Here is a 13,909-nt window from a genome sequence, read left to right as displayed (position 1 = left end):
TTTGTTTCAATATACTGGAGGTCTTTTCAATTGGCTTCATACTATATGGCCTTATGTATCAAGGTTTTGCTCTATTGCAGATCTCTGCTAGTAGAGCCCAAGGTTTCTACTGATTATGACAAATGAGGGAAACCATTGAGCCTAAGTTCCTTTGAGTCTGGCTTACTTCACTTAATATGATTTTTTCTAAGTCATTCCATTTCCTAACAAATGGGTGAATGTCGTTTTTTCTGACAGCAGCACAGAATTCCATTGTGTACAAATACCACATCTTGTTGATCCACTCATCAACTGAGGGACATCTAGGTTGGTTCCATATCTTTGCTATGATGAATAATGCTGCAATGAACATCATTATACTAGTGGATTTAGTATGCCCTTGTTTCTGGATGGTTGGGTAAATGCCAAGTAGTGGAATTGCTGGGTCATAGGGGAGCTCTATGTTTAGCCTTTTGAGGCACTGCCACACTGCTTTCCATAGTGGTTGAACGAGTTTGCACTCCCACCAACAGTGTAGCCGTGATCCCTCCTGGCCACATCCCCTCTAGCATCTCTTGTTATTAGTTTTCCTGATCCTGGCCATTCTAACTGGAGTGAGGTGCAATCTTAGTGTTGTTTTCATTTGCATTTCTTTTATGACCAGAGATGTTGAGCATTTCTTCATGTGTCTATAGGCCATTTTTGTTTCTTCTTCAGAGAAGACTCTCTTTAAGTCTTTGGCCCATTTTTTAATGGGATGGTTGTTTCTTTGGAGTTTAGTTTTGGAGTGATTCAATTTTTTGAGCTGTTGATATATTTTAGATCTGAGGCCTTTGTCTGTTGTATGGTTGGTGAAGATCTTCTCCTACTCTGTAGGCTTCCTAATTAATTTACTAGCTATGTCCTTTGCCATACAAAAGCTCTGCAGTTTAATGCAGTCCCACTTATCCAGCATTTCTCTGATTTGTTGTGATTCTTGGTCCTTATTAAGAATGTTTCGACCTGTACCAAGGAGGTCTAGTGTATCTCCTATTCCTTCTTGTAAAGTTTTCAGTGTGTCAGCTTTTACCTCCAGGTCTTTGATCCATTTGGAGTTAATTCTAGTTCAGAGTGACAAAGGAGGATACAACTTTAGTTTTCTGCAGGTGCTTAACCAGTTCTGCCAGCACAACTTGTTGAAGAGGCTGTCTTTCTTCCATTCTATTTTTTTTGGCTCCCTTGTCAAAGATTAGGTGGCCATAGGTCTGTGGGTTAATATCTGGGTCCTCAGTTCTATTCCATTGGTCTTCAGGCCTGTTCCTGTGCCAGTACCAAGCTGTTTTGAGAATTATAACTCTGTAATAGAGTCTAAAGTTTGGTACTGAAATTCCTCCTGCGCTGTTCTTTCTGCTAAGAAGTGTTTTTGCTATTCCATATGAAATTTTGTATTGCCTCTTCTATTTCTTTAAAGAATGACATTGGGATATTGATGGGTATTGCGTTGAATTTGTAGATAGCCATTGGCAAGATTGTCATTTTCACGATATTGATTCTTCCAATCCAGGAGCATGGGAGGTTTTTCCATTTCCTCAGTTCTGCTTTAATTTCCTTTTTCAGGGTTTTAAAGTTTTCATCAAAAAGGTCCTTTACATTCTTAGTGAAGCTAATTCCTAGGTACTTTATTTCTTTGAGGCTATTGTGAAAGGAGTTGCTTTCCTGATTGTTGCCTCATTCCTCTCCCTGTTGGCATATAGGAAGGCAGTTGATATTTGAGGGTTAATTTTATAGCCTGCTACCCTTCCAAAGTTTTGAATCAGCTCAAGGAGCTTGGGAGTAGAGTCTATAGGATTCTTTAGATACAGGATCATGTCATCTGCAAAGAGGGATAGTTTTACTTCCTCTTTCCCTACTGGGATCCCCTTTATGCTTGCTTCTTGCCTTATTGCACTGGCTAGGAATTCTAATACTATGTTAAAAAGGAGTGGAGAGAGTGGGCATCCTTGTCTCGTTCCTGATTTTAGAGGGAATGGCTTTAGCTTTTCGCCATTAAGTATAATACTAGCTGTGGAATGTTCCATGGATTCCTAGTTTCTCCAGAGCTTTTAACATAAAGGGTGTTGGATCTTGTCAAATGCCTTTTCCGCATCTATTGAGACAATCATGTGATTTTTGTCCTTGCTCCTGTTGATGTGTTGAATTATATTAATTGATTTGTGTATGTTGAACCAGCTTTGCCTCCCTGTGATGAATCCTGTTTGATCATAGTGTATAATTGTTTTGATGAGTTGTTGTAGACGGTTGGCCAGTATTTTGTTGAGAAGTTTTGCATCGATGTTCATCAAAGAAATAGGTCTATAGTTCTCTTTCTTTGATGAAGCTCTGTCTGGTTTGGGGATGAGGGTTATACTGGCTTCATAGAATGAGTTTGGTAAAGAACCTTTATTTTCAATTTTGTTGAAGAGCTTGAGGAGTATTGGTGTGAGCTCTGCTTTAAAGACCTTATAGAATTCAGCTGTGAATCCATCTGGCCCTGGGCTTTTCTTAGGTGGAAGATGTCTTATTGCCATTTCTATTTCAGTGCTTGAAATAGGCCTGTTTAGTTGGGACAGTTCTTCTTGGTTCAATGCGGGTATGTTAATATTGACTAGGAATTCATCTATTTCTTCTAGATTCTCAAATTTGTTGGAGTAAAGGTTTGAGAAGTATTCCCTCATGATACTCTGGATCTTGGTAATTTCTGTCGTGATATTACCATTTTCGTCTGCGATTTTGTTTATTTCGGTATGCTCTCTTCTTTTTTTTGGTAAGATTTACTAAGGGTTTGTCAATTTTGTTAATTCTTTCAAAGAACCAATTCCTTGTTTTGTGGATTCTTTCTATACTTTTTTTGGATTCCAAATCATTTAATTCTGCTTTGATTTTAATAATTTGCTTCCTTCTACTGGAATTAGGGTTGCTTTGTTACTCTTTTTCCAGGAACACTGCATTGATAACTGACAGATACAATTAGTAACACTGAATTTTTCTGTCACATATTTCTGTTTCTAGAAATAGAGCAGTCTACAGGCAATATAAATTTTTGGGAATGTTCAAAAGTAGGTATAAGGTCTAAAATACATTTGATTTAGGGAAATTAAATTTACACAGTTGGGTTTTCATTCAGCTTACTCACCAAAACTTGATGCAATGACATCAAGTTATGTAAAAGAAAGAATATACTACATAATGAAAAAGATGCCATTATTGAAGTAGTCTAATTACCAACAACATGAAAAATGTATTTTTTAAAGGGGACAATGTAAATTTATAAAAAAAAACCATAGATTTTAGATTTACTTACATATTCTTTCAAAACACTAGTGACTTTTCTTTCTTTTCTAAACTAGTTTCACTGTCAATATTTTCATTTAAAATATAATGTTGAAGCACAACAAAATAAACACTAAGAAATGGGTTCTTCCAAAGGGCTGGGCTAAGGGGAATGAGGTACACAATGAAGTGTGAGGGGAGGAAGAATGCAGTCAAAAATTCACTGCATATAAACATAGAACTCCCCTATGACCCAGCAATTCCACTACTTGGCATTTACCCAACCATCCAGAAACAAGGGCATACTAAATCTACTAGCGCAACAATGTTCATTGCAGCACTATTCACCATAGCAAAGATATGGAACCAACCTAGATGTCCCTCAGTTGATGAATGGATCAACAAGTTGTGGTATTTGTACACAATGGAATTCTATGCTGCTGTCAGAAAGAACGACATCCACCCATTTGTTAGGAAATGGAATGACTTAGAAAAAATCATATTAAGTGAAGTAAGCCAGACTCAAAGGAACTTAGGCTCAATGGTTTCCCTCATTTGTCATAATCAGTAGAAACCTTGGGCTCTACTAGCAGAGATCTGCAATAGAGCAAAATCTTGATACATAAGGCCATATAGTATGAAGCTAATTGAAAGGACCTCCAGGATATTGAAACAAAAGCCATATAACGAATGATTATTGTCCTTTATGTACTATGTTATCTCTCATCTCCTTTGCTGTCCCTTGGGTATCTCATATTGGTATAGTATCTCACTTTGTTATCTGATATATTGAATTTATTTGTATTTGGTTATTTGAAATTTGATAAGGAAGGGGGGAAAACCAAGACGGGTGGGGGGGTGGGGGGGGAGGGTAATGGGTACCAAAAGACATGTGAAAGGGTATCAATGTATGTGAATTAAGGCACTTTCTATCTGGCAAATATCATGTAACCCTTTTATTAATTACAATAAAAAATATTAAAAAAAATTCACTGCATATTCCACAAATTTGAGAAATGTAAGGGAAGGGGTGGTTGAAGGGAAAGGAGATTGTAGAAGGAGGTGGCACAGATTAAAAGGTATACTATTCAGATACTGTTTTATTAAATGAAACTTAACTTGTACAACTAAGTAAAGATAAAAAATAAGTAAATGAATGAATGAATTTTCAATGGCAAAAAGTCTGTTTCTTTGAGCTCAATTCAGGGTAACATCTACACTTTAAAATGTGTGAAAAGCTTTCAAAAAAATAACCCTATAAATCTAAAGTTAGATAAAAGGGAAAGTTTAGATTTTTTTATCTCTAACATATTAAAACATTAATTGTTAATAGTCAGTTAAAAAGTATTATTTGCTAAGCTGTCCAAGAAACAACCCAGCTGCAATCCTCAACTTTTAAAAATATTTTTATGTTATAAATAATTCCTATATTTCAGTTCAAAAGAATATAAAGAAAATGGTACTTGAGTTGATTTGCCTTTTTTAATTACATCTTTTCTCTTTTGAGTGGAAATCCAAGTCAGATAAGCATTAAGTTGTTTTTGGAAGGAGTTTTTACAAAATGATATAAAAGAAAGAGCCAGGAATGAAAATATGTAGTTGGAATAGTCATGACTTCCTGTTCAAGTTACTATAAATTTATGACTCAGAATCAAGCAAACTTAAGAAGTTTTTTAAACTTCCCATCAATTAAGCAAACTAAAGCCTTCTTTTTTGTTTTGTTTTGCAAACTAAAGCTTTCTTATATCTCACTTTACTCACTAACATTAAGTATTACAATCATCTAATCTCACTTTAAATTTTTTCTTACCTTTTTCTTAAATTTAGATTTTAACGTAAAGGTGATGTGCAGAGGGGTTACAGTTATGTTAGTCAAGTAATGAGTACATTTCTTATTGAACAATGTTACTCCCCTCTCTCATTTTCTCCCAGTTTTTTCCCCTCCCAACTTCCTCAACCCCCCAGGTTGTTTAGTTCATTTCTTCTTACTTTTTTAAATAAAAAAGGCAATTATTCCACAAGTACATTTTGTTATGCCATTGTTTACTTGCTTGGATACATCATGAGCACGAAAGAAAAAATATCTGTCATGGTTAAACTTAATTTTTAAAAACTACTGTGTAAAACTGATTATGTGCTCAAAGGAAAAAGGTAGATATAGAAGACAGGAGGTATCTCTATAGCACCTAAACACTGTCAACAACTACTAATTTTTCTCCATACATTTTCTTTCAATAGTCTTACTGCTTATTTGCAGGTAGAAATGGCAGAGGACAACTAGCCCGAGTACCTTTTATGCCTCATAGCTCACATACTGACACTAACCAAAGCTCCTTTCCTGAAAAAAGTTTGGTTCTTCAGGAAGTAAGGGACAGGGAGTACTATAATAGATATGTACAAGCATTCCTAATTGGAATTAAGGATGGATAGGTTATAGGACAGAAGGGGAAGAGTCCAACTGAGAACTTCTTTTGTCACTATGGGTTAAGAGTATTAGGAGTCACCTACAAAAAAGAAACTCAAAAGCATTTCTAACACATTAGACTGAAGGATTGTATGCATGGGTATATATAGTGTACAGAAGCAACAGGGAAGAGTCTGGGTACAGTCACCTGCATATGAGGAACACAGTCCAAGCTAAGAAGAAACCATAAAGCTGGCTCCAGATCAATGACTTCATGAAATACAGACACCACCTGGAGCCTGCCTCTTACTAAGATGTCCCACTGGACCCACAAAAAGCTGGAAGTGGAGGTGTGGCTTAAGTGGTAGAGTGCCAGTTTTGAGCAAAAATGGTAAAGGGTTATTAAGCTCTAATACTGGCAGAAAGATGGAAAAGTGAGGGAGAAGGAAAGAGAGAAGGGAAAGGGGAGGAGAGAAAGAAAGAGAGGTAGGAGAAAAAGAGGGAGGAAGAAAGAAGAGAGGAAGGAAGAAAGGGGTAGAGAGAGGGAAGGAGAGAACAGGGGCTGTGAATATAGCTCTGTGTTACAGAACTGCATATACAAAGGCCATTAGTTTGATCTCTAGCAATAAAATAAAAGTAAATAAAAACAATGAGATTGTATGGGACAAGGATTAAAGAGATGAAAGTGACAAGTGAAAGAGCAAAATACTGAAGGCTGATGGATATCCAATACATGTAGGTGGTATTCCTGAATGAGTAACTGAAAGTCTTTTATATCACATGGAAATGTTCTTGGGCTGAAGAAAAAGACTTGAATTATATAATTATTGTAGGTGAGGGAAAAATTATAACAAAGTTGGCTTTATATGCAAAGACAATTGTATTCGAAGATGAGAATGTAAAAAGACTATATGTAAAAAGGTTATTAGGTTCAATACTGAGAATACTAATCCAAAGAGATAAAAGGACCTGGGGTGCCTAAATTTAACAAAATTTCAGACAAAAACAAAACAAAAAGGAATAAATGACTACTCTGCTAAAGTAAAGTTTGAAAAAAAAACAAGATAATTTCAAGCTCTGACGATAATAAAATTTTAAGACATAATTTTAAAACAAAGGAGAAAAGCCATATATTTCCAGGTTTCAAAACACATTTTTAAACAACTCAGAGGTTTAAGAAAACTAAAAGATATAATGATAATAAATGTATGATAATAAAGTTGTAAAATTTATTAATATATGGGATATGGCTGGCAAAGTATACATCGATAATTTTATAGGTTTAGATAGTATTTTCAAAGAGGGAAAAACATATACTATTGATAGTTTAAAAAAGAACAATGAGAAAAAGAAAAGAGCCTTCACTAGGGTAAACTCCATGGTAGAGTCTATGTTCTGGGGGACAGCCTTGAAAGTGATCCTGCCTGGGAACATTTGATGCAGATATGGAGCAAAGGCAGGCTTGGGAAGACCTTGCATGTTCCTTCTCTGCTGGCATTGAACTTCCTGTCCTTCCAGGGGACATCACCTTATAGTTGGCCTTTGGGGTATTGCTCTCAGAGACCTTGTACTTTAAAACTTTTGTTCTGCCATCTCTTGTCTCCTGCTCTTCTCATAAACAGAAAACTGCTTAAGTGCCAGTGTTTAGCATGCTTCTCCCACTGGTCTCTTGTCTTATGCTTCTTATGAACCAATGAAGAGTCTCAGCAGGTCAAGAATACACAGAAGGTGTACACAGGAGGGAGAGGGGATGCAGAGAGAGTGCAGGAGTTAAAGACAGGAGCTAGGAAGATGTGCTGAGTGCTAGCTGGCTTCTTGTACTTTAGAAGTGAGCATGTTCAGCCCACACGATGGGCTTCTTATTCTTTTGGTTCTGCCTCTTCCCTGTGGCCCCAGTGCATGCAGTGGGGCTGGGCAGCTCAGGGTGGCATGTAGGCAGAATTTCACTACTTTTCCTAATGTCCTACTTTGGGAGTAGGTGCTGGGTATCAAGATCAGGGTTTTCAAAAAAGAAAAATGTCTGAGCTAGACAGCATTTTCACTTGCTTTGTGATTTGGGGCATATCTTTTGCTCTCTTTCTGAGTTCTGGTATTTCTCTTTGTAAGGAAGAACTTTGCAAATCTTGCCATCACTGATTGAGTCAGGCCCATGGAAGATATCCTTCCTGTTGAGTAACTAAAGAAACTGGACTCACAATTTCTCAGCAACACCTAAAGCAGTGTTTGACTGGCTCCTTGGGAGAGGGCACCCCGGCTTCAGCTAGGTCAAGGATTAGAAAGAACCAAATGCAAAACAAGTCTGTCAGTCTCTAATGACTCATAACATGATTTCTGAGATACTCTATAGCTCACTGAGTTTCTAGTTAAAAGGAAGTACTGAAATTCTAGCCTCTATAAAACTTATTGTAAAGTTAGATTTCCCTTTATCCTAGAACACATAATTCACTCATTTTTTTTATTTCCATGAACAATAGCAATATCATCCTCATGGTAATGCTGCTTATGTTATCCTTTTTATTTAAGGGTTTACTGGATAAAGAAATTATTCTGGGGGAAAGGGCCGCAGAGTCAGAGTATGAGGCCATGTACTCCTTGGCCAGATGTAACTGCACTTAAGCTTGTGAGTGACTAAGAAATGGGTCATTACTCTGGCCATTGGGACCTAATTGTATCTCTTTGTCTGAATACTCAAGCCAGAGGTTCTGCCTCCAGCTGAGAAGAATGTTCATTTGTGTCCCAAGGGTGAGATAAGGAAAGCCTCTTGTCATTTATCAGCTGAGTTCTCACAAAGCTTATATTCTCCACAGAAAAGTCATATTGTACAAAGCACTCAATCTTGGTTAACCTGGCTTTTTTTATTCATTGGAAGAAAAGTGAAAATAAAGTGTGTGTGTGTGTGTGTGTGTGTGTGTGTAGTGTATAAATGATAATATGGTCAAAAGGGAAATATAAAGGCAACTGATAAGATAAGACAAATATTTGCAAGTCATATACAAAGGGATGAAGAGTTAAAACACTACATCAGAGATGTTAAGAAAGTTCTACAATTCAACAGCAAAACCAGAAGTAACCTCATTAAAAGATGAATAAAGGACTTGATATTTCTCCAAAGAGTGGTAGTTGCAGGATTTGCAGAGGAATAGAGATGAGGAGCTGCTATTCAAGGAGGATCAAGTTTCACTTGTACAAGATAAGTAAAGGGCTAGGGGTCAGCTGTAAACAAAAGCCATATAATGAATGATTGTTGTCCTTAATGTACTATGTTTATGTTGTCTCTCATCTCCTTTGCTGTCCCTTGGTTATCTCATATTGGTATAGTATCTCACTTTGTTATCTGATATATTGAATTTATTTGTATTTGGATATTTGAAATTTGATAGGGAAGGGGGGAAAACCAAGACGGGTGGGGGGTGTGGGGGGGGAGGGAAATGGGTACCAAGACATGTGAAAGGGTATCAATGTATGTGAATTAATGCACCTTCTATCTGGCAAATATCATGTAACCCTTTTACTAATTACAATAAAAAAAATAAAAAAAAAAGAGTGGGGGGTGGGGGGAGGGAAATGGGGACCATGTCATGAGATAGGGTATCAATATTTGTGAAGTAATGCACCTTCTATCTGGTGAATATAATGTAACCCTTCTATTAATTACAATAAAATAAATAAATAAATATCTTTTTTAAGCGGGTGCAATGGCTCAAGCCTGTAATCCTAGCTACTCAGGAAGCTGAGATCTGAGGATCAAGGTTCAAAGCCAGCCCAGGCACAAAAGAACCTGAGGCTCTTATCTCCAAATAACCTCTAGCAAAAGGAAAGTGGGGCTTGACTAAAGGATTGGTCAGTAGCCTTGAGCTGAAGAGCTCAGGGACAACGTCTAGGCCCAGAGCTAGGGTTGTAGCCTTGATCTGTCTTCAGCTCAAGGACCTCAGGGATAGTGCCTCAGGGATAGTGACCTCAGGGATAGTGCCCAGGAGGAGTTCAAGCTCCATGACCCACCAAAAAAAAAAAAAAAGATTATTTTTTTGAAAAAAATAATAAAATAGAAAAAAATCTCAAAATAATAGTCATGGAAAAATAAAAAGCACTAAGAGATGACATGAAAAGAGATTATATAGTATTTGTGTGAGCCATGTGAAACTATATTTATAGATTCTGAAAAATCAAACATCAGCAATTTCCTGTGGCTTAATTTATTAAAAATTATTTTGAACAAATGAAAGCAAATAAATTTGAAAATCTGGGTAAAAGCATTAAATTCACAGAATTCGGGCTCTAGAACAAAGAGAAAAATTAAACAATCCTACCATCACTTGACGTATGCATTACAAATTAAGAGACATATTTTGCTCATGGAGAAGATCTGATATTGTTATAAATCTCCAGTCTCACTGTTGCTATTTTTTGTTTTGTATTTTGTCAGTTGTGGAGCTTGAACTCAGGACTGGGGCACTGTCCTTGAGCCTTTTCACTCAAGGCTAGTGCTCTACCACTTTGAACCACAGCACCATTTCTAGTTTCCTGTAGGTAAGAGTCTCATATACTTTCCTGCATAGGCTGGCTTTGAACCCTGATCCTCAGATCTCAGCCTCCTGAGTAGCTAGGATTCCAGGCATGAGCCATCGGCATCTTGCTATACTGTTGATACTTTTAACCTGCAAACTGACTTTGCATATTATTTGTTATACCTACAACATTAAAAAAATCTAGGTATAAACATTAAATCTTTTTCAGATGAGAAGAAAACAGGTGAGTATTTGAATTTAGGATAAATTATTTTTAAAACATGGTAAAAATCTATAAAACTTTTAAATTTGTATTTAAAGAGTCAAACAACAGAATATTTGCTGCATGATCACAAAGACTAAATATTTTAATACATATAAAGCTCTTACAAACAGATGAGAAAAATAGTTTTCCTTATCATGAAAAAAAAAACATCAAGAACTAGTAATGGGCCCCAAAGTCGCCAAATGTACATGGAAAGAAAACTGTACAGCAGGAGATAAATTAGCTGGGTAATAGTGGCTCATGCCTATAATCCTCGGTTCAGGAGGTTGAGATCTAAGGACTACAGTTTGAAGCCAGTTTGGGCAGGAAAGTCTGTGAGAATTTCAAGTGGTAGAACACGAGCCTTGAGCATAAAGAAGATCAGGAACAGGCCGGGAGTTTGGCCTAGTGGTTAAAGTGCTTGCCTAGCATGCACGAAGACCCGGGTTCGATTCCTCGGTACCACATACATAGAAAAAAGCCAGAAGTGGTGGTAGAGCTCTAACCTTGAGAAAGTCCAAGGACAGGGCTCAGGCCCTGAGTTGAAGCCCAGGACTGGCAAAAACAAAAACAAAAACAAAGAAGATCAGGAACAGTGCATAGGCCCTGAGTTCAAGCTCCAGGACTGGTAAAAACAAACAAACAAAAAACCCAAACTATCCCATGCATGAATAAAGTTGTTGTATATGAATTTTAAGATAAATGTCCAAATGCATTTATGCTAACGCTAATTTAAAATATATGACCTGACTGATACATTTTATTTTTGTGTGTTAATAAGGAAAAGCAGCAAAAAAGAAGAAAGAAATAGAAAAAACACATTGAAATATTTACAATTGCCATTTTGGGGGATTGGCAGGATAGTGGATTAATGTGATTTTTACCTTCATCATAGATTTCTGTATATTACAAAATATATACACATTACTTGCACAAAAGTATTATACAAAGTTCTTTCAGTGCATACAGAATCATGTCCTGTCTCCTGAGTGAATCTGACAAAATAAGCCTTCCTCCTGAACAGAGGAACAGACAAACAGACAGACACACAGGCACACACATACTTTGTTTTCTACATCTTGTGCTAGCTTTTTCCCCCTCAACAAGTGCAGAGCAAGTCCCCTTCCCCTTAACAGCCAGCCTGTGGTAGTCACACCTCTATTCTAGAGCAACTCTATCTGACTATGGAAACAGCCCGGTAATTAAGTACAGTGCATAACATTTGTATACCACTGTTGTCTTCAACTATTTTTTTCTTTTCTTTTTTTTGTGCTTGCTTGCCAGACTTTTTTGGGGGGTCAGGGTAATATATAGAGGAGTTACAATTACATTTGTCAAGTAGTAGGTGCATTACTTCTCACATAATGATAACCTTTCTCATGTTTTTTGTCCCCATTTCCTTCCCCCCAACCCCTTCCAATCATCTTGTTTTCCCCCCTTCCCTTTTCTATTTCAAATAAACAAATAAACATATATATAATATACCAGGTAACAAAGTCAGATACAGTAACAATACGAGATTGACCAAAGGGCAACAAAAGAGAAGAGAAATAAAATAGTACATTAAGAACAACAATCACACAAGATAAAGTTCTTGTTTCCATATCCTAGAGTTCATTTCATTTAGTCTCATCCTATATGACCTTATGTATCTAGGTTTTAAGCTATTGTAATCCTCTGCTAGGAGAGTCCTAGATGTGTACTAATTATTACAAATGAAGGGAAACCATTGATTTGTTTATTCTTGCTCCCCTCTAGGCTATAGGCTATTCTTTAACTTGTAAAAATAAAGCCTGGGGTAACAGCCAAGGTGTTCATTGTAGATGGAATAATGCCCCCAAAGGTATCTGGAACCTATTCCCCAGGACCTGTGACTGGGCTAAGTTCCAAGGCAAACAGGAATTCAGGCTGAAATGAAATGAAGACTGCTAAACAGCTGATTTTGGTAGGGAGAGGTTTGGCTGTCTACCTGGGCCTCATGACCTTGATTCCTGAGAAACTGAAAAAGAGAAGAGGTCAGAAGAGGAGACATGCTGACAGAAGCAGAGATGGAAGATGTGCTTCCAGAAGGATTCAGTGTTCCACTGTTGGCCTTGAAGATGGAGGAGGAGGCCACAGGCCAAGCAATGCAAGTGGGATTTCAGTAAGGCCAAATCAGTCTTTGAACTTTCAGAATTGAAAACTGTATATAGTCTCAATACTACTTCCCTTCATACACACAGAGATAAAACCAAAGCTGTGGGCTGTGAGTTTGGCCTAGTGGTAGTGTGCTTGCCTAGCATGCACAAAGACCAGGGTTTGAGTACTTGGTACCACATACATAGAAAAAGCTGAAAGTGGTCTGTGGCTCAAGTGGTAGAGCTCTAGCCTTGAGAAAGCCCAAGGACAGTGTTCAGGCCCTGAGCTCAAGCCCAGGACTGCCTCTCCCCCCCCCCCCCCCAAACATGATGATGTACAAAGGGGTTATAATAATAAAAAAAAAAAAGCTGTTAAAACAACAGACAAAATTTTAATGTCTTTTGTTGGATAAATTTTTCTTAGTCACCCCCAACTGCTTTCATTTCTTTCTCTTTAATTCGTATGTATCCAATTTATCATGTGTTACCACCTGTTAATTTCTTTTCTTGTACATTTATGTTTTTTTCTGATGCAAAAGATTCTTCAGAGACAGAGGCCAAGGTAACTACAGTCTTCAGTGTATAAATGCTTGATTACTAACATCTTGCCCTATGGAAATTTAAGGCAGACCATTTAGTCAGTTTTGCCAGCTTAATTGCCAGAATATTTTTCAAAGTTTTATTTCTCACTTTTCTTCGCAATTATCCTAAATCCTTAAATAATCTGATAAGATAGACTCGGGGTATGGATCAACTGCTAGCAAACTTACTCAGCAAGCTAGAGGCCCTGGGTTCAAATGTTCACCTTTGTAACAACTCAAGTGGAAAGAAAAGGAAGAGCAGAGGAAAAGTGGGTAGCATAACTTCTCTGTGAGTTACAGGGACTCAGTATAGCAGCAAAGGAGTGGGCACTCACATGGTGAAGAGTCTATGAAGTCTGGATCAATGTTGTGCAGCAGCTCCACTCTGGGGGATGGCTTTCCTTCACTAGAAAAGAAATTTTTAGAACAGGGTAATTTTTTATTGTTTAAAATGTTTCGTTTCTTTTGTTATCTTTAAGTAATGGTACATAGATGCTGCCATTTAACAAAGCAGTATTTGAATACAATGTATCTTGAGCAATGATATCCCTTTATGATTCATTTTAAATATCCTGGTTTTGCAACTGTCTTTTCTCTTATTATTTTTAATAGGGTTACAGTTACATTCATGAGGTAGTTAGTACATTACTTCTTGCACAATTTCCCCTTCCCATGTTCTCACCCCAACCCCTCCCTAGATGTAAAGTCCATTCCCAACATACTGTTCTGTGAATATCGCTGTCATACTGGTTCACCCTTAGGACATGTTA

At 37.2% G+C, this 13,909-nt stretch overlaps 1 protein-coding gene across 2 annotated transcripts in view; it reads right to left on the bottom strand.

Annotated features, from left to right (window-relative positions):
- The window catches only part of Arsb (arylsulfatase B), a 149,827-nt gene that overhangs the window by 42,548 nt on the left and 93,370 nt on the right, over positions 1–13,909 (bottom strand). For both annotated transcript variants that reach the window (XM_090331717.1, XM_090331718.1), the window contains exon 6: positions 13,475–13,545. In XM_090331717.1, the coding sequence (XP_090187843.1) occupies positions 13,475–13,545 (71 nt within the window). The remainder of the gene's footprint in view (positions 1–13,474; positions 13,546–13,909) is intronic.

Source organism: Megascapheus bottae, chromosome 4, assembly GCF_031878675.1.
Source record: "Megascapheus bottae isolate mThoBot1 chromosome 4, mThoBot2.hap1, whole genome shotgun sequence".
Lineage (NCBI taxonomy): Eukaryota > Metazoa > Chordata > Mammalia > Rodentia > Geomyidae > Megascapheus > Megascapheus bottae.
Note: the sequence above shows the minus strand (reverse complement) of the source record. Positions and strands in the feature narration are given on the sequence as shown.